General features: G+C 46.1%; 2 protein-coding genes across 3 annotated transcripts in view; both read left to right on the forward strand.

The window, feature by feature from the left end:
- The window catches only part of sned1 (sushi, nidogen and EGF-like domains 1), a 28,892-nt gene extending 26,196 nt beyond the window's left edge, over positions 1-2,696 (forward strand). The window contains exons 29-31 of the mRNA XM_028961357.1: positions 37-113; positions 279-309; positions 2,132-2,696. Of these exons, the coding sequence (XP_028817190.1) occupies positions 37-113; positions 279-307 (106 nt within the window). The 3' untranslated portion in view covers positions 308-309; positions 2,132-2,696. The remainder of the gene's footprint in view (positions 1-36; positions 114-278; positions 310-2,131) is intronic.
- Positions 2,697-4,121: 1,425 nt separating this feature from the next.
- ryk (receptor like tyrosine kinase) overlaps positions 4,122-21,538 on the forward strand; it is a 35,946-nt gene continuing 18,529 nt past the window's right edge. For both annotated transcript variants that reach the window (XM_028961407.1, XM_028961408.1), the window contains exons 1-6: positions 4,122-4,717; positions 19,401-19,522; positions 19,627-19,726; positions 19,854-19,985; positions 20,468-20,518; positions 20,668-20,803. In XM_028961407.1, coding sequence (XP_028817240.1) covers positions 4,528-4,717; positions 19,401-19,522; positions 19,627-19,726; positions 19,854-19,985; positions 20,468-20,518; positions 20,668-20,803 — 731 coding nt within the window. In that variant the 5' untranslated portion in view covers positions 4,122-4,527. The remainder of the gene's footprint in view (positions 4,718-19,400; positions 19,523-19,626; positions 19,727-19,853; positions 19,986-20,467; positions 20,519-20,667; positions 20,804-21,538) is intronic.

Below are 21,538 nucleotides of genomic sequence, written 5' to 3' on the forward strand. Positions count from 1 at the left end.
GCATCAGGACGCTTCATCTCTGCCTTTTCTCCACAGATACAAGCGGACGTATAAAGTGCAGCAGGACGTTTGCTACCGGGAGATTTGTGAACCCCTTCTTCCCAAGAAAACGAGTAAGAGGCGGCTAATGCCTTTCTTGGGCCGTTTACCTATATAAACGTCAAACAGCACTCAAGCAAAGTTTAGACCAGATGTTCTTAACACATATTTCTCAGGATGGGGTCATCGAATGCCGATTCATCCTGAAAACTTGTTTTAATTTTATCCCTTCTTTGCAGAAGATCGACGGATTCCAAAACAGCAATAACGGTCAGTATACTTTTTATTTTATTTAATTCAAACTGATTATTGTGTTACATGCTGAGTGTACTATACGCATTGGGAATTCTTACAATTTGTGCCAGTGTTGTGCTTGCAAGTTGTTTTGGGTAGTGTGCACATATCCATATGGTATTTAAAGACTTTTTATACTGCCAATTAATGCGGTGTGGTGTACAATTCCATCATCTCAGGCAGGATTGAGAGCAGACTTGATGTTACAGTAAATCAGAGTGGTGCAAAACAATACATTATTGTCTTTAATAAACTTTAATAAACTAATTTCATAAACTAATGACTAATTTCACCTCTAAATAGTGTCACTGTTGGATAAAAACAGGACTATACTCATATATTTAGGTACCTAGACTGAAATGATTAGCAAATAGCTTAGTATTCTAGTGGGTAACACACTCACCAAAAGACCGCAAAGTCACAGGTTCAAACCCCACTTACAAACATTGTGTCCCTGAGCAAGATACTTAACTCTGAGTGTCTCCAGGGGGACTGTCCCTGTAACTACCGATTGTAAGTTGCTTTGGGCGCTTGCTAAACGCCATAGATTTGTATGTGTGTGTATGTATGTTTAGTACACTGCTCAAAATAAAGGGAACACAAAATAAGACATCCTAGATCTAAATGAGTGACACGGTGACACAATGACTATTAACCATCACCCTTGGTTAGCAGTGGGCAGCCATGACAACCTTCTGATTACGGGACCGCTTCCTTAACCGCTAGGCCACCACTGCCCCATGTGCCTGTATGACCTCCCTACGGTGCCTGGGCATGCTCCTGATGAAATGGCAAATGGTCTCCTGAGGGATCTGTGCTCAATTGGGTTCAGGTCTGGGGAACGGGAAGGCCAGTCCATAGCATCAATGCCTTTGTCTTTCAGGAACTGCTGACACACTCTAGTCACATGAGGTCTAGCATTGTCTTGCATTAGCAGGAACCCAGGGCCAACCGCATCCGCATTTGGTCTCACAAGGGGTCTGAAGATCTCATTTCTGTGGAGGGCTGTGCGGCCCCCATAAAATGCCACCCCACACCATTACTGACCCACTGCCAAACCAGTCATACGGGACGATGTTGCAGGCAGCAAAATGTTCTCCACGGCGTCTCCAGACTCTGTCACATCTGTCACATGTGCTCAGTGTGAACTTGCTTTCATCTGTGAAGAGCACCCTGCACCAGTGGCGAAGTTGCCAATCTTGTTTTTCTGTGGCAAATGCCAAATAAGCACAACCCCCAGCTGTGGATGTCGGGCCCTCATACCACCCTCATGGAATTTCTGACCATTTGAGCAGACACATGCAGGGTGGTGGTTGCGCTCCTGCTGCTGGGTTTCTGTCCTCCTCCGGCCTCCTCCACGTCTCCCGATGTACTGTCCTGTCTCCTGGTAGCCCCTCCATGCTCTGGACACTACGCTGACATACACAGCAAACCTTCTTGCCACAGCTCACATTGATATGCCATCCTGGATGGGCTGCACTACCTGAGCCACTGGTGTGGGCTGTAGACTCCGTCTAATGCTACCACCAGAGTGAAAGCACCGCCAGCAAAAAAAAAATCAGCCAAAAGCATATGAGCTGAGAAGTGGTCTGTGGTCACCACCTATAATTTCCACCCGTTGTCTATTCCATTTGCACAACAGCATGTAAAATTGATTGTCAGTGTTGCTTCCAAATTTTACAGTGTGATTGACTTGGAGTTACATTGTGGTGTTTAAGTGTTCCCTTTATTTTTTGAGCAGTGTATATTTGCTGTTTGGACAGAAAAATAAATAACTGTAATGTTTTATGTTTTTAAGGAATGTGATCCATGCGCTTTATAGACTTAACGGGTCAATTTCCTCCCCCTGGACCCATATCAGCGACCACCAGCCTGAGCAAAGAACCAAATCAAGCCTCTCTTGGAGAATTATGGATTTTCTCAAAGGTTAACAGGGGTCAAGCTCTGCTGATAGCCTAAATCCTCAGAAGGAATAAAAAGCTGGATCAGAATCACATCAGCATACAGGCAGACTGGATCGTAATATACCTCAGATGTCCGTGCTGACACATTTTAAATGGTCATATGTTGTGCAGTGGCAAGTACGTCCCTCAGGGAAATTTTAGAAATGATGGCCTGATTCCGTTATACCCATTACATATAAAACCAAACAAAGAAGATGCATCTCATAATAATTGTTTTACTGGCACGGCTCTCTGAAACGGATTGTTTCTATTTTTCTGAGTGAAAGAACACTTTAACAAATTCAGTGAAGACTGGACACCTATTCTGCAAACCAAACCTCTCTGCTAGCTATCATGTAAATAGTGTTTATAGGCTGTTTTTGTAGGTGAATATTTTAATAATAAAAAAGTGAAAATGTGTTTTTGTGTGGACGATCATTTCTTGAATTTACCTCAAATCAGTCTGTCCTGAATGCAAATCAAGAAATCAACAAATATCCCAAGATGTTATGCTTCTTAATGTCAACTGTGCATCAATGAGTTTGTAACAGGGATTTCATGCATTTTTTTATTATTTTAGTCTAGGTAGCATTAACAAAATGATATTTTGTTATAATATACTATAATAACAAAATGATTATATAATACTATAATACTAATTTACACTCACTATCTGTAAGTCTGTTAAGAACATGGAGTAGTGCAATATGATTCTTCTGCTGCTGTTCTTCTGTGCAACTATTTCCTGTTGCTGTTTTTTTTTTATTACTGTGCAATAACTCACTTATTGACTCTTAACTCTTACATAATGCGCAATGCTGCTTTAGCCATTACTACATACTTATTTTTATTTTTATTTATACTTATAAATGTATGTCTATCTCTCTGTGCACTTGTTGCACAGTACAGGCCAAAGGTTTGGACACCTTCTCATTCAATGTGTTTTCTTTATTTTCATGACCATTTACATTGGTAGATTCTCACTGAAGGCATCAACACTATGAATGAACTCATGTACGTATGTATGTACTTGTTATGTACTTAACAAAAAGTGGAGACCTGGCCTCCAAAGTCACCGGACCTGAACCCAATCGAGATGGTTTGGGGTGAGCTGGACTGCAGAGTGAAGGCAAAGGGGCCAACAAATGCTAAACACCTCTGGGAACTCCTTCAAGACTGTTGGAAAACCATTTCAGGTGACGACCTCTTGAAGCTCATCGAGAGAATGCCAAGAGTGTGCAAAGCAGTAATCAGAGCAAAGAAACTAGAATATAAAATATGTTTTCAGTTATGTCACCTTTTTTTTGTTAAGTACATAACTCCACATGTGTTCATTCATAGTGTTGATCCGTTCAGTGAGAATCTACTACTGTAAATGGTCATGAAAATAAAGAAAACACACTGCATGAGAAGGTGTGTCCAAACTTTTGACCTGTGCTGTATGTACATTGTATGTACATTGTATGTCTTTCCCTCTGTACAGTACAGTAGCATAAGCAATTTCCTTTGGGATTAATGAGGCTTTCTGATTCTGATTCTACTGATAAAAAACACCTAAAAGTAAACGTACATACAATAAATGCTTGTCAAATATTTACTCACAATTTTGTTTTCGGGTGAAAAATTGCATCCACATTGGCTTTAACCTAGGACGAGATCTGTAAATCTGACGTGAAAATTTGCCTTGAACCGTCATCTGCATTGTTGGCGACATTTGCTTCCCTCGTCCTGGCGCCCCCGCGCCGTGAACGCGCACGTAGTCCGGCGTCCGTACGTGCGCGCGCACCCCCCCTCTCTCTCTCTCTCCCTCCCTCTCTCTCTCTCTCTCTTCTCCCCCACAATGAAAGCTGAGCTCGCAGGGGGGGGAGGAAAGAAAGACCATGAAAGGAGAGAGTTGGATTCTGGCGACTTTTCCGACTTTTCACGGGACCGCCAGCGGCTGATTTGCGTGGCATTTCCCCCGCTCTCGCGTTGCCGGTGAGCTGCGTGAGGAAAAAGAAAACTGCGTCCCGCTCGGGATTCCCCGTCGCTGCCTAAACAGGAACCGGACCAGGACCGGAGAGGAAAGTTAGCCCGGGTTAGCCGGCCAGCTAGCAGCGGGAAAGCCCGGGAGAGAGGGGGGGGGAGAAAGTCCGGTCTCTTCCCCCCGCCCCGGCGAAGGCATTATTATGTTGCGCCCGCGACGCGGCTGGAGCTCCGGGCGAGACTGAGGAGAGGAACCGCGGCGCGGAGGGCACCGGGCAGGGACGCGATGTCGGGGCGGGAGGACGCCCGCGGCTGGCCGCGCTCGGCGCTGCGGAGGCTGGGGGGTTTCTTCCTCCTGCTGCTCCTCGAAGGGGCCCTGTGCTCGGCCAGCCCGAGCACTCTCCCCGGGCACACGGACAACAGCCGCCCGTACGTCAACGTCTTCCTCAGCCCGGACGAGATGAACAAGCTGCTGGGTAAGTTTCGTACCGAGCGAGGCTCTGAGAACAGAAAGTTTGGGGTGTTTTCTGTATTTTTGGGGGCTTGAGCGGGGTTTGTTTCTCCGTAGCTACACAAGCTAACTGCTAACAATATTATTTACTCTGGAGGCAAGTGACGACGCTTCTTTTAACTTTGCACCCTTTAAAACGAGGAGCAGCTACTGAAACGAATTAAAAGCTGGACTGGCTGCGTGAAATCCCGCTCTTTAAATAGACTTTTTGGGACATGTTGTCCCTACATGTGTACACCGAGGTGGGAGCAGGATCTCGGGCGGCTGTTCAGACTCGGAGCAACAGTTGGATGGATGCTCACTTTTTTTTTTCCTCCTAAAAACATTTAATTCACTACAAATGCAACATGGATGGCGGCATATTAATAACTTGCCATTTGAAACGTTATATCGTTGTCTTTGTTTTTTTATATTAAAAAAATCCTACGTGTACGTGTGTTGTGATTATCAGTTATTTAATATTAAATAACTAAAGTGCAGCCGTAATATGAAGAAGGGACCCGGGATGTTGTTGTTATTATTATTATTATTATTATTTTTAACCAGTAAAAACCACAGAAACAACTCGCCCTCCCGTGTGCTTGTACGTCGGGAATGTCGCCCCGGTGGCGGACGCTGGGCGACACCCGCCCCGAGTGGCCGTAAGTGGCTGCGATCGCGGTGAGTCGCCGGGTGTGCGCATGTGAACCCGTTTCAGATGAGCTTTGCAACACGGTCGTAGCGGGATACGCGAGCAATTTCCCCGGGGGTCGTTTCTTTTGGGATTCTTTTTTTTTTGTTTTTTTTAACCAAGCAGATCTGTGATCAGTAGACGTGAAGCCAGACCCTGCTGCAGAGCTCATCAAATCCCAGTCTGCCGGATTTTCCGTGCTCCCTGTTGGACCACAGGCCTCTTTCTGGATGTCACCCGGCCAGGACCCCCATTCCCTGTCCAACCAGCGTGCGAATGTTTTTACGGCATGCTTCTTAATGCCTGAACAGTTTCGTAAATGGTCCTCTGCTGTATATGGACCGGCTCTGGCGTCGTTTTTTAATATCTGGCGGAGGATTGGTCCGTATGTTGCGCTTAATAATATCGGCACCGTCAGGCGATGTGAGGTGGGGTTAGTGTTCGTCCCCAGTCATGTTGATGGTGCAAAAAGCATCCGTCCACGAGTATTCACGGATGCTCATAAATGATTTCTAACTGGCAGCACCACTCCCGCACATCCTCACGATTACTACACGCAACACACTGCTAATTCATGTAATTACGGTGTTATAATGACAACCATGTCTGTGATGTTGAGTGTTGTGTTTTTTTTTTTTTTTTGTAGGCATCTTTTGATTAAATTACTGGTTTAAATGGCCGTTTTTATTCTGCTCTGGTGGCTTTAAGACTTCTTCTCAAATTACAGAGCAGTTCTTGCTTTAAAAAGGACTGACGTCAGTCGGGCGCTGCAGATGGGGGTCCTGAGGGTGGAAACGCAGCCGTCCCTCAGCTCCTGGACTTATTTCGGTTTCATGATCACAGGTCCCCCCTCCCCACGGTGCCTCAGAGAATCAGGTGGCCCAGGTAGTGAGGAGTTGGGTTCCTCCTGATGTGGTTTTTCGGAGCGCGAATCACCTGGAGGTCTGCGTGCCGCCGCTCGGCTGGGAAGGGTGATACGAAGCGATTTTTCTCAAGTCCCCCAGTGTCCATCCTGCTTCTGTTGCCGTGTGATGTGCAGTGAATTGTCTTCTTGTCACCTCTCCTTACACTTACAAGCCTGGGAAATCCAATTTATTAAGACTGTGGTCTTGATTTCACCGGTGTGTTGTCAGTGTGTGCCTTGATCTTATTTAACGCTGGTGGGAAACAGTGTTCGGACTGTTCAGTCTCTCTCGCTCATCGCTACCATTTCCTGTTGCCTCTCCCTGGGGTCCTTCCCCCAACTCTCTAATTCCTTTTCCTGATCTTTATCTTCCCGGCGTTTTCTGCACCGCCTTTCACTCCAGCTTCGCGGGCCGTGGAGGCATCAGCCTCTCCTTTCCCTCCTCCCGAAGAGTTTCCTATTCGACCGACCTCTGATCCGATCCGGGGGTACATTACCCCCCTGCTCGCGCTGGTTTCTTCCCTCTAAACACTGGTACAAGCGTGCGGGTCTGTATTTACGTTTTTCCCCTGTGATCTGCCACGGTCGATCCCCTGGAGGAGGGTTACACATCAACAACAACATTTATTTCTTATATAGCCCAAAATCACATACAGTACGTCTCAATGGGCTTTGACAGGCCCTACAGTTGACACCCCCCACACTTGACCCTTCTGCACACAAGGAAAAACTCCACACAAAAAAAAACTCTAGGAGAGAGAAAAAAAGAAAGGAAGAAACCTTGGGAAGGAGTGACACAGAGAGGGACCCCCTCCCAGGGTAGAGTGAGCCTGCAAATGGTGTCAGTGCAGGGCTGGGGGTGATATAATAATAAGTCCTACAGTTGTAGGGTTGGAGAAATCCACATGCCAAAGGTCGTGGCCAATCATGTGTTGGAGGCTGATGTTTTTGCGCTGTGGCAGCACCCGTTTCTGCAGGCCTGTTTTTTGGTGTCCCCCCATGCACCCTTTCAGCAACGCTCCCACTGCTGTATATTTGCTGCTCGAGGTGGTGATGAAACCGAAGTGTTTCAGGTCTAGCGATGAAATATTAAGGAGCGGTGAACATTGGGGGGGGGGGTCGATGTTTGTCTGACTCGTGAGCTCGGCTCGGGGCGATGGGAGGCAGCCGCGCCCGCGAAGGCAAAGGTCGGACGGCGCTGTGATTTACGATGCTGGCGCGTTGCTCGCAAAACATTTTTCTTCAGTAACTGGCAAGTGGGGCCTCCGCTAAAAGGCGCACGAGTGACAGGCACTTTCCTCTGGGTTCCTTTTACAAGCGGCGAGTGGAGTGAAGATGTAGCGACTCCAGTAATGTCGTAAAGGGGGAGGCGGCTTTTACATTTTTTTTATTTTTTTAAAACCAAGTAAACCGCAGCATTTGCTTCTTCTTTTTTCTTTTCCCCTGCATTGTCAAGAACTACAGAGCTTTATGGGGGGAATGGTGGGCAGACTGTTTGGGACGTGGCGGAACAACAGGACCTCAGCCAACTGGCAACTGCTGACCACTGTCCCCCCCCCCCCCGTTCTAAAATCTCGTCTGTCAACACGTGGGACCCACTGCTGTGACAGACATGACACCTGAGAGCTAACAGGACTCCGCTGGAGTAGCCAGGCCGGTATCAGTTGCGTCTCCTCGGCCCCTGCCGACACCCTCCGCTGCTTCTGCCTCGTCCGGAGTGACATGGGGAGGTAGCGTTTTAGCCTCTTAAAGCCGGCAGGATTAATGTCACCGAGCTTTGCCTGAATCACAGCGCACGCCGTGGCACCTCACATCTCCTGATTCTTTTGGGCTTTAGCAGTTAAGGAAGCGGCCCCGTAATCAGAAAGTTGCCGGTTCAAATCCCGATCTGCCAAGGTGCCACTGAGCAAAGCACCGTCCCCACACACTGCTCCCCGGGCGCCTGTCATGGCTGCTACTGCTCCCTCAGGGTGATGGGTTAAATGCAGAGGACAAATTTCACTGTGTGCACCATGTGCTGTGCTGCTGTGTATCACATGTGACAATCACTTCACGTTCAGAGTCTGGTTTCAAGCCGGTGGCACAATAGCAGAGTTCCTGTTAGAATTGCTCAAACCTAAAGCAATATTTTGAGAGTGGCAATAAAGTACAATTGCAAAAAGAAAAAAACGTGACGTTACCGGGAAACAATTTCAGTTGGAAATGGAAACGGGATGTCTCTGGAATATTGGAAATGGATATGCAGAGCGTGGATTGTTTCCGTTGATGCCGGTGGGCGTGTGCACAGTCTAGACCAAAAGCGGGACCTTTCATGGGCTTGTTTGCACCAAAGATTGCTTGGCAGGGCCCTTCCGCCGAGTTCCAGGGATTGACCGAGGAGAAACGCGGTCCAGTGCCAGGGACCGAAGGAGAAACCTCAGCCTCCTGGTTTGCATTGTGCGTGGGAGAGGGGTAACTCTCCCCGGGCTGCAGGATAGGGTTTCTTCCCCTCCTCCGGCTACTTGCCGGGACCCGGGTTGTCTTTTATTAGAAGATAAACTGTGCATTGTGTGCCGCGCTGACTCGTGTTACGTGCTTTGGTTGGCGCTGATTAACCATAATCAGGAATGAGCACGAGGATTATTGGTACCAGCCAGCCGGATTAGCGGAGTGTGTTTAATTACAGACCGCCACATTGCTGTCTGCACTGTTTAGGAATTTACCCAGTTGGATGGAAATAAGCGCAGCCGTTTCGTTTTCTCCGTAATTGATCGTTTGGCACAGACGCCGCGCTTCGGTTGAGGTTCGAGAGGTCGGCACTTTGTGACTCGTCTAGACAGTCGCGTTTATTTTTATTTCGGCCGTTCCCGGTTCACCAGTCAGCAGAGTTATCTGAGCAATGTGGAGATTAGCCCAAAGCTCCCGCTGGCCGCGCGCAGTTCTGTGGCTCTCACGGCTCCAGAACGCGGTGCAGGCGCTGAAGTGGCGCAGCCGAACCGCTGGATTTTGAGTCCCAGCATGCGCTCATTTTTCACACGCCGGGGGGATTCTTCCTGACACGGTCGCCCCATTGCACTCTGTCTGTAGGCCCCATCTGAAGGAGGCCCAGGAGGGCGTCTCAAGGATCGAGGGGTTAGCTGAAGATGAACAAGTTTGGTAATGTATGGTGGGGCCTGTTCATTTAGGGCCTTAAAAACAAGCAATAAAATTTTTAAAGAATTGTAAAATTAGCCGGAAACCAGTGCAGTGAAGCAGGAACTGGTGTAATGCAGTGACTTGTGTTGTCAGCAAGCGCGCTGCAGCATTCCAGACCGAAGCAGTGACAATAGTGACTGTGGGAGACCAAAATAAAGAATGTTGCAGTAGTCAAGCCATGATGTAATAAAAGCAGGCATGCTTTCTCATTTTTTTTTAAATGTAAAAAAATTCTCAGTTGATTAAAAAGTTGACTTGACCACAGAGCTTATCTGCTTTTCCATTTTAAAACCATCATCCATGTTTACACCCAGGTTCCATATTGAGGATTCTAGGTAACCAAGGTCCAATTTATGGCAATTGTTGGTGGCATTGAGCTTTAATTCCACCAGTGCCATTTGGTGGTGGTCAGTGGTGGCCTAGGAGGAAGGAAACGGATTTGTAATCAGAAGGTCGCCGGTTTGAATTTTGAACCACCAAGGTGCCACTGAGCAAAGCACCGTCCCCGCACACTTCTCCCCGGGCACCTTTCATGGCTGTTCACTGCTCACCAAGGGTGATGGTTAAAAGCAGAGTCACTGTGTGAATTTTAAAAATTAAAACCTGATTGGTAGAATACTTCGGAGATTCATTTTGCCATGCTGGAGAGGAAGCAGCCGAGCGCGGGGAGCTGGGGCCTAGTAGCCTGGGGTGACAACCAGCTAGCTGGTGTATGCCGGCTACAAAAACACACAGGTCACCAATTTGGTCCAAGTAAAGTAAACATTGCATAGAGAGAATTCAGGCAAGGACGATGTCAGGGCAGATTTTAGTCCATAAAAAGTAGTTAGGAGTGCAGTACAGGTAAGTGGGTACTCCTTATAAGATAAGTTTGTGAATAGTGGTGAGCACTCTGATTATACTTGGAGAAGTAATTCCAATAGAAAGAATGATTTGGTGACCAGATGTTAATACACAGTCATCAAAATGCAGGAAGAGGGACACAATAAGGACCAACTCAAACAGATCTGACAACTGACTCCAGGTCATATACACTGACGCCATCGTGGGATTGGGTAGATCTGGCATCCAGTAAATTTCCAGTAAACCTAAGCAATTATAGGGAGACAGAAGCATCTGATAAGCAGAAGTCTTTCAAATCTGTGCATTAGAGATTTTCATTTGAATGCCACTTTTGCTGTGTGTTTGTCTTTTGGATTTCCACAACCGAGCAGCGAAGAATGCTCAGTAAAACAGGGTTTCAGGGTTTCTGAAAGTCACTGTGGGCGTCAGTGTATAGGTTAAATTCTGTAAGTCCTGAATATATTTCAAGCTCTTCTTTTTCATTTTGCAGTCGCAAAACACATTTGTAGAGTCTGTGAATTTGTATTTAGTGAGGGTCATGTCCAGTTTATAAAAGAAAGAACAAAACCTTTTCATCTTATTACCAGGAAGTGGTTGCTTTGACTTGTTACAAATTGTGTTTGAGATTTGACCGATTCTGTGCAGTTTGAAAGTACCAAGTGGGAACCACTGTCCATTTTGGACCTGTCTGCAGTTGACTGCACTGGGAGAGGAAGTGGACCCACATGTGCTTCTTATTAATCGAAAAAGATGGCCTGCCTACTCGCCAGGCCCAGCCTGGATTTGATTTTCGATCTTCAGCGACAGGTCAGCCTCCTCTGAACAGCCAAATCTGCACCCGGTCCGACCCAAGCCCGGGGGCGAGGAGCCAGAGAACTTGGCAGGAAACTAATGTTCATTAATGAGATGTGTGGAAAGAGCTGCGATCATTCGACTCCACGATTGAGAGCTGAAAGAAGGGATTGTCGCTGCCTTGGGATCAATCGGAGCTCCGCTGGCTGAAAGACGTGAGTGGACTCGGGATGTGGAGAGCACCTAATCTCGGAACCCAACAACGCTAAGCAAATGCTAATGCATTCTGTAGACATGTGTTTCTCTGTATTTATTCAGATCCAGTTTGACGTCTTGTGAAGACCCAAGTCTGCGTTCCTCTGGCCTCAAACGTCGTGTTTTCATTGGGGGGGAAAAGACTATTCCCAGGATCCCTTACTCACTCAACTTCAACTTTTAAGTTCCAAAGTCTGACTCGTTTTTGGATGCCATATATCTTGTAGAGGTGTGAACCTTCACTGGTCTTTGTCTGATCGTTGGAGCAGATCAGAGCATCCACACGTGTGTTCAGAACCAGCGTTCGTTCGGCTGCACGTCCGGATGACGTCGAATAACAATGCGTGCAGCTTTGACTCCGTTTCTTTTGCCGTCAATTTCTGCCAAAGTCAGTATCGACGTGAACGCCAGGGAACAGTCATTTGAACGCAGCTGCAAAGCACAGCAAAAACACGTATGGACGAGGCTGAAGGCCTGCACTCCGATCACAGCCACTACCAGCAATACTTTTCAAACAGCCGGAAAAATCCCCAAGCAATTTGTACACTCCTAATACCTTGAACTTAATCAGCAGATGCAGGAGACTGGACGACACCAGAAGATCAATTTGTTTCGATTTTCCCCGTTCCATGCATGCCAATTTTTTTGCATCTCTGGACGACGTCTATTTCTGGCAGAGCACAGATTAACTACAGTTGTACTGTAAAGGGCAGACGCTGCTGTCATTCTAAAAAACGAACACATTGCATGGCCTTAACACATTCCGGTGTCAAAATAGCTGCAAGCCCCCAACGCTCTGATGACCTCCTGCACGCAGAGCCAAGAAGCCTTCATTTGTACCAACACCTGTCTGCCATTTTTATCATCGCTGGCTCACCTTGCGTTCACCCTGAGGGCGCTCCAGCAGCAGGGCTCTGCGAATTTGTATTTATTTTAGGTTTTTTTTTTTTTTTTTTTTGCCCCTTCCAGGATGTTACAAACAAGTGAGACCCACCTGATTGGGCTCTCCAGACTCTTGCTGGCACCCAAAATCCATGGATGCCAGGTGGCATGTTGACTCTAGGTGTGAGCGAATGGTGAATATCCTCCCCTGTGCCCAATGTCCCAGGGTGGCCACCAGGCAAATCAATAGTAGTTATGGCTGATCAGAAATCAGCTCTTACATGGCTGAGACTGTGCTTGAAGTATAATTTTAATATTGTCTTTGTTCAACGACTGAAGGCTACAACTGAGTTTGCTTAGATGAGTAGAAATGTTGCCCTCTGCCAATTTTTACTTTAAAATTCCAGTCTGATGTGGAATTTTATAATATAATTTCTTTTTTTTTTAAACTGATTGAGATGTCAGTGAATCCAGACGGAGCAAGTCCGCCTCCGGCCAAGTTGCGACTGCTGCACGTATCGCTCTTCCGTGCAGGAACTGCTCTGATTGGTTTTGCACATGGCACTCCTCGGTGTCTGGGCCTGTAAATCCTTCCCTGTGTCTGGTAGCACTTTCCTAACCTTCATGGCCCCATTTTTACCACCTGTGGAGGCACCTGGGCTCTCGCTTAGCCCCCGCGTAGCCAGCTGGTGACAGGCAGTTCCTCTTCACAGTCTGCTGTGTATCTAGCTGGATATACAATATAAATAGAGCAGTTCTGTTGAGATTCAAACTCATCTTTAGCTCCATAAGACACGGTTAACACTTGCGTTGCCTGGTATGAGCTGGAAGGTCCATTACTGCCATTTTAGTTCTGACAAAAGGAACAATCTTGTCCTTTGAATCTAGGAAGCCAAAGCATGGCTCCTTTTTCCTTTTCTCTCCTTCAACAGATGTGAAGCGGTGATGCAGACTTATTTCTGCTGGTCGCCCGGCGGATGTTTCTGATTTTTCTGACATGGCCATTTAAAGGCTTTGCTGTTGCCTGTGCGTCCAATTCTGGAAACACAAATATTTGTCCAGGCGAAATTATCAACATTTTCCCCGCGTTCCACGATCCTAATATAGCCTGAATGAAGGCTATGGATTTTATTTATAGGTTGCCGACCCAGGTCATGTGGGCTCCCAGTCTGAGCCATTAAAGATGCAAACAGTAGACTGGAATTAGAAACGGTTAAAATAATAACAATAATAATACAACGTGAAGCACAAACACATGAACATTTGGGATGAACTTAATTATTAGTAAATATTTTAAGTTATAATGAAACAATAACTTGCAATATTGCTTATTTTATTGCACAAAGAGAGGCAAAATCTGTTAAATTGTCAGCAGGCTTAGCTTCATTGTGTGTGTGTGTGTGTGTGTGTGTGTGTGTATAAAGTAAAAAAATCATCCTTAGGCTTTTTTATGTTTTATTTCTCCCTGCATCCTCTCTGCTGCCCCAGGATCTCCTCTGCTTGTTGGTTGTTCCTCTGGTCTCCCTTTGAAGAGTGTAGAAGTGCATTTCTGGCCACAAGCACCACTTTTCTTTTTCTTACACATGCCGCTGCTATTGTAGAGGTTCAGAATAGCACAGGCAAACAAAAAGATTTCGATTTAGAAAGGCAGAGAGGGGGGGGGGGGGTGAGGGCGTGTGTGGTTTCGAATCCATGCTGAGCTGCGGTGTTGTGGAGGTCAGGCCACTGCTGAGGGAGAGAGTGAGCCCACGCTTCTCTAAAGCCTGGGGGAAAGTGTGTGTGTGTGTGTGTGTGTGCGCGCGCGCCCTTGCTGTCCATTTTCTTTATTTTTAAAATAATCAGAAAATAATTCTGCCTGTGAGGTCTGGTGTCCCTTTTGAGTGTGATTTCCGTCTGTAAGTAGGTGTGAATCCTCTCTGTTTGAATAGCCCCCTTTTGGGCTATTCACACACACACACACACACCTGTTTGACATTACCCATGATTACCCTCACCCGGCTGACCATCTATACTAATTGGGGAGCTTGATCCATCATAGTGTGGATTTGAGGAACACTGGGATTTGAGCAGGTTGGTATGTCAGTAAGCTGAAATACTCTCTTCCAGAAGTGTAGAGGGTTTCTGGTCCTCTCCAACATCGCCACCCATCGCCCTTCCCAAGACTAGTGGGAAACTGTCATATTACAAATGCCCAGCTAAGCGTGAACAGGGGTTTCTTGACTCATGAGCACTGAAATATTAACATTTTACATACACTTCTACAAGGGAACACATAAGGAAACATCCTAGATTTCAATGAATTAACTTGGTTGAAGGGGTTGACCGAGAAAAAACACACAGAAAAATAATTGATGGAAATAAAATGGATTTGGAGTCACACTCAAAATTAAAGTGGAAAAACACACTACAGGCTGATCCAACTTTGGCGTCAAGTCCTTAAAACAAGTCAAAATGAGGCTCAGTAGTGTGTATGGCCTCCACATGCCTGGACACTTCTGGACTGTATGGGGCAATGTGGCGTTGGTGGCTGGAGCAAGACATGTCCGAAATGTGCTCTATTAGATTCAGGTCTGGGGAACGGGAAAGCCGGTCCATAGCATCAATGCCTGTGTCTTGTAGGAACTGCTGACGCACTCCAGCCACATGAAGTCTAGCATTGTCTTGCATTAGCAGCAACCCAGGGCCAACCGAATCCGCATATGGTCTCACAAGGGGTCTGAGGATCTCATCTCGGTACCTAATGGCAGTCAGGCTACCTCTGGCGAGCACATGGAGGGCGGTGCGGCACACCAAAGAAATGTCGCCCTACACAATCACTGACCCACTGCTAAACCGGTGATGCTGGAGGATGTTGCAGGTGTGAACCTGCTTTCATCTGTAAAGAGTACAGGGTACCAGTGGGGAATTTGCCAATCGTGGTGCTCTCTTGCAAATGCCAAACGTCCTGCAAGCCCTACCTCTGGACATCAGGCCCTCATACCACCCTTATAGAGTCTGTTTCTGACAATGCACATTTGTGCTGGAGGTTATCTTTAAGGGCTCTGGCAGTGCTCCTCCTGTTCCTCCTTGTACAGAGGTGGAGGTAGCGGTCCTGCTGCTGGGTTGTTGGCCTCCTCCAAGTACTGGCCGGTCTCCTGGTAGCGCCTCCATGCTCTGGACACTACGCTGACAGACACAGCTCGCATTGATGTTCCATCCTGGATGAGCTGCACTACCTGAGCCACTTGTGTGAGTTGTAGATTAGAGTGAGAGCACCGCCAGCATGTGACCAAAACATCAGTCAGAAAGCATAGGAGCTGAGAAAGGGGTCTGTGGTCAGCACCTGCAGAACCACGCCTTTATTGGGGATGTCTTGCTTATTGCCTATAATTTCCACCCGTTGTCTATTCAATTTGCACAACCGCATGTGAAAATGAAGTGGACAGTTTGATTTCACAGAAGTGTGATTGACAGGGGGTTCCATTGTGTTGTTTGAGCGTTTCCTTCATTTTTCGCCAGTGTAGTATCGAGTTTGAAATTTCTATATCATGACAGGCCTGCACAGCGTATATGTGTTTGGTGTGATGTCACTGTTACCAGGTGGTTTCATTTTTACATTTGTGAGAATAGGTTGTCAGTCCTTCAAAACACAATATCATAAAATTTATTTAATAGGTCAACCACCCTGGTTAGCTGATCCTTTTGATGTGAAATATTATTGATCTGTGTTTGAATAGATAGTGGACGTGCACTTTTTCATAAGAGATCATGGATAAAAACAAGATGTTTATTCCCATATGGAGGCGTGTGTAAGGAACAGCTTCACCCTGTTGCGTTTAATCACTGTAAAGGACTTCACTCATGAAATACAGGACCCTTGTATTCTGTAATACAGATGTCACTTTGATGTGAGTCACTTGCTTGGTGTGTGTGTGTGTTTGTTTTTCCTTCCAGTCCTGGTCTGTTGTTTCAGTTGATGTTGCTGTGAGGCTGTACTGAGGTTTCCCATCAAGCCCCCTGCACCACACACACACACATCAAAACCCCCCTTTCTTTCCCGTTCACCTCCTTTTTCTTTCAAATCATTCAGACCCGAAGCTCTTCGGCCCATTCAGTGCTCTCACGCTGCTATGGAAACGGGAGCGTATGGGTTTAAGAGTGGTGTGATGTGAGCCTCACAGACACAGAAGAGCTGCTGAATTGAAAGGGAGGTCCTTTTCTCAGTGAACTACTCATCTGGATCTAAATTCATCCAGCAATTGTTGAAATGACAAGGACGGTTGACACAGAAAAACAGCAATATAATATTGTTAGGGTCGTTAAAATTAAAATCAAATCTCGCCATGCAACACACTGCTATGGACTACTTTATCACTGAACCAAAAAAAAAAATTAAGGTGTTCTGTACTAGTGCTTGGTTTGCAAACTGTTGGCTACCAGAGACCAGTATCCCGTGGCTGATTACCCAGGATCCCCACTGTGAGACGAGTGGGGCGGTTTCCTGTCCCCGTGGCTCCGTCCCTCACTGCCACCTCTGCTCCCAGGCTGGGCTCCAGCTATGCCAATTTGTAGATAAGAGGTGGTTTTTAAAGCTGAATGAAAACAAGAATACGGCTGAGCGAAAATGATTGTTGCTTTTTCTTTTCCACAGTCAAGGTCTTTTAAGGTGGTGTAAAAAGCGAACTACCCCGAAACTTGCTCTCTTCATGGTCGAAGGTTCGCCATGAAGGCAACCAGAAACCACAGCCATGCCTTTTTCCCTCTCCTTTTTCCTTTCCATCATTCTGTTTTGGAACTCTTTGCGGTTCACCGCATCTCCCTTGAACGCGGCTCTGTTGTTCATTGAGCTCGAGTGACGAGAAACATCTTCCACCGAGTCGCACAAGCACACAAACGAATGAGCGAGGTCCCGCAGCTCGTGCCCATGCGTCAGAGTGAACCCAGCGCCCCGTTACCATTCAGCCAATCGGGTCTGTCCCACCTACTTTAGCCAGAGGGCTTTGACCCTGGAACACGTAGGGATCACGGTGCCCCCACCCCCGGCACCTTTTCCTCTCCTACTCCGTCTGCACCGCATGTTTAGCCATGCCGTGATCTGGCTGTCAGGAATGTGTAGTGGAACGTGTTTTTTTTTTTTTAACTTTTACATAGTAGAAACATTATACTGACTAGGGATTCTGACTGGAAGTGGTTTTTCCTTTTCCTCCCCCCCCTAGAGCAGATTTGTTCCCCTCATCACACCTCTAGGGAGTGGCCTTCATTCACTGAAGCCCCACATCCATTGCGTTTTTTGCAAGACTATGGTTCCTAGACCTAAAATTATTATAAAATGCTATTTCATGGCAGTTGTGTTGAAATTTTCTTGTTAAAATTTTGAATTTCTTACAAAATTATTTTGGCACCCGGGGAGCAGTGTGTGGGGACAATGCTTTGCTCAGTGGCGCCTTGGCGGCTTGGGATTTGAACCGGCAACCTTCTGATTACGGGTCAGCTTCCTTACCTGCTAGGCCACCACTGCCCCATAAATGTCACCTTATCTTCTCAGCGCAGCCCATAATGCAGCTCCGAGTCGCAGTGACGAAGTTGTGCTCTTCATATCCTGCTCTAATTCATTATGGGCCAGCAGCCATGTTGCAGGCTGGGTCAGCAGTGTAATGAGCACGGGCTGTTCAAGATGTCGTTTCAGCTGGAGGCCACTGTGTAAAGGCTCTGGACCGGGACAACCAGGAATTTCTCTTAGACCTATTAGACACCCAGGCCCCTATCTCCTTCCCCCCTCAGGCCGGAAGATAAAATGGTGGAGATACCTGTCTGTTGGTGCCACTGAACCTCCCCTTCAGCGCCACTAATTACAGCAGGGGCAGATGATAAAGGAGAGCGGGGTCACATCCGTCCCCTCTTCGCTGAAGCTTAGGCTCGCAGTGAAGTGCAGCAGGGGGTGTTCTGCAGATTCGTTCTCTGCTCAGTGTAGACATGTGTTCTGGACCTCTGCTAGATTTAATGGAAAGCAATTTCCCCCAGACCTGAGACCAGGGAAGTTCCGTCGATCGGAAATTGTAGTCGTATTTTTAGTCTGTGGGCTTTAATTTTTCGGGGAGGATTGGATTGTCACTGTTCTCTGTAGGTCCACTCCTGCCTCTGCAGAAGCCATTAGTCCCAAGCTCCTGGGGCGACTGTATGCAAGAGGCCAGTGAGGCCAGTTTTTTTTATCTATCCGACTGGAGCTGTGTTTCTCTCCTTTAATCTGGACTTGTCTTGGAATTTAGGTGTTTTGGTATGCTGTTCCACCCTGTCTTCCTTCTCTGTCTGTCTCCAGCAGATATGGAGCAGTAGGGCCCTATGAAATCCCACTTACTACCATTGTGTCCCTGAGAAAGATACTTAACCCTAAATTGCTCCATGGGGGGGACTGTCCCTGTAACTACTGATTATAAGTCTGATAAATGCTGTAAAGGTAATTGATTGATTATGGCATCAGTGGGTCAAAAATAATCTGCGATATGACAAATCACATTTAATCACTGTTCAACAAATTGCTTGAACATTTACTCTTTGCTTTTGTAAACAATTTACAATATGTGCATTTGACACCCCCTTTACCATAGCTGACCGGGCGTTTGCGCTGCATTGGTGTGTGCGAATGTTGCGTTTTCCACATCATGTAAATCATATGGCCATGGCGCAGTATTTATGTATTTTTACAGTCATTAAAAACCTGGAATTTTCCAGGTCTTGAATACAAAATAAACACACAAAGTTTTGGAAAAAAAAAAACAATAAAAATCTGTCACATGAATGTATGACAAAGTGCCTCCTTTTAAAACTCATGTAAACTATATCTGATTTATGCCCGAACCTGATTGGGTCTATTTAACTCGGTTTGCGCGGACTTGGGAGGAAGAAACACTGTCGTCTTACATAAATTTAGTTAACAATATTTTGGTAAATTTGAGTTCAAGTGTTTTTTTTCTCTTTTCAACTTTGTACAGAAATTTCATAGAATATATGATCATGAAATGTTGCCTTAGAGTATTGGAAATTCTTTTTGTGAAAATGTATAAGATCCTTGTATTTAATTCTTGCTTCAGACTCTTTTAACATGTGAAATCCCAGCACTGTTGTGATTGATTAGTAATCTGTGTGTTTCAGGGGTACATGCCGAGCTCTACTACGTGAGAGACGATCACGTGAACATGTATGCCCTCCTGTTCATCCCCCCTGTTCCCAGCGAAATCAACAGCCTGCACTTCACATGGCAATCCAGGAACAGGGTGAGCACATACATTCACCTAGCTACAAACTGCTGCTGATTTAATAGCGTCAGATCGGTAACCGATCACTCCTGTTCTCTCCTTTCTGTCCATCTCTCGATCAGGTTGAATACAGGCTCGGCTTCCAGGTGGAGAACCCAGCAGCCATGGACCTTCCTCAGAGCAACATCTCCTCTCATGGGGAGGTGCCTCGCAGCCGCTCTGGTGGGCTACAGTCCACTTCCCATAGCTCAGTCTCACTCTGTCATCTGCATTTAGTATACTGGACACATTTTGTCACTTAATTTGACATATCTCCTTATCTCTTGTCTGTGGCCGTGGTGGTTTGTAGTATTCCGAGTCGACCTGTTCTGCTCAGGGCAGGTAGATGGAGAAGCCCTGGTGACGGTGCAGCTCAACCTGACCATCCATCCCAACAACATCACAGTGCTGAACTTCAAACGTCGGAAAATGTGCTACAAACGTACGAATCCCTAATTAAGCTGTTATAAGTACAATAAGTTGATTCGATTAGCAAGACTGTATAAATGTGGGATTTGTTGAACATTTAGCATACATTCTGTAGTTATGACATAAAATTAATAAATGAATGGCTCTAATGCATAAAGCTTTATTGTTTGCTGTATAGTAGGACTGTTGAAGGGTTATTTCCGGCCTCAAGAACTGAATTACACAGCACTGTCACATGCTCTATGCTGTAAATGACCGATAAATCTCCTGCCTGCTCGTTTTGATTACATTGGCCAAATTAGTGCGTTTGAAATTGCATGTCCGTTCAAGTCGTTCTCATGGTGTGATGGTAATCTCCTCTGTATATTTTTCATTGGATGCAATTCAGTTCTTCAGTATTTAGTAATGAAACCCTGATCACACCTACGGTGGATTTTGCTCAGTTTTAAATATTTGAAATTTGCCATCATGACTGGTCTTGAATCTTGTTGCCAGGACTTGAACCACAGGATCCTCAAAAGGTTCCCTCCAATAAGAACATACCAAGTAAGCACAGGCCTTCCTCAGCCTTGATCTAACCTCTACCGAAATGATCATTCTCTCACAGTTCTGATAAGCACTGGAATATGCAGTATGAGTTTCAGACGTCTTGGTCTTGTAAACTGTGTCCCTGCATTCTTTGGTTTTGACCTCAGTGGATGACCCACCCACAACCTCCACCCGAGTGTTCTACATCAGCGTGGGCGTGTGCTGTGCCGTCATTTTCCTGGTCGCCATCATCCTCGCTGTGCTCCATTTACACAGCATGAAGAGAATAGAGCTGGATGACAGGTGAGCGTCCTTCTCCATCAGCTCTTCAGATGTTCCCTTAGAGAGGCTCTGATGGCTCTTTTGTTGACTTCCTGACATGATTGTCCAGGATTCTATCCTTTTATGTGTGATTGTTTTCTGTGATACAAGTATTTTGAAGATCTTCATAAATAGCCAGATTTATTTAAGGTGTTTTTTTTTTTTTTTTTGGACTCTGGGACCTCTCTGCACAGTAAAAAATGTATTTTAAAAAAGCAATAATGTTCTCAATAAATGGAACACGGGTCTGTTAGCCTTCTGCTAGATGAATGATGTTGTGAACAAGCCCTGGGTGTCCGTGCGAGCAGCAGGCCACTCTCCTATGTGATTCCATTTAAGCTCCCATTTGACATCTCTTAACGTCGTTGTCTTAATTGGATTAAACTGCTGGCAGCTGTTCTAGTTGAATTAATTGGTGCAAACTGAAGCAAGGTCACAAACGAATTCTCATTGATTTGCTTTCACATGATTCGTTGAATTTGTGGCGTCCCCTTGGAAATGTATTTATTTTTTTCTCCCCCATCTGTGGGGCCATTGGGTTTTTATAATCCTTGCACAATTTATTTAATGCAATATCAGAGGCCAGTCAGGTCATGAAATTATGAATTTTCTATTAAATCAAACCACTCAGTCCAGCCTTGTTAGCCTTTGACCATGTAGGCATCAGATGGAGTTGACATCCTCAGTCCTCGGCTCAAACAGACCTTCTGTTATCCC

Source organism: Denticeps clupeoides, chromosome 19 (genome assembly GCF_900700375.1).
Source record: "Denticeps clupeoides chromosome 19, fDenClu1.1, whole genome shotgun sequence".
Taxonomy (NCBI): domain Eukaryota; kingdom Metazoa; phylum Chordata; class Actinopteri; order Clupeiformes; family Denticipitidae; genus Denticeps; species Denticeps clupeoides.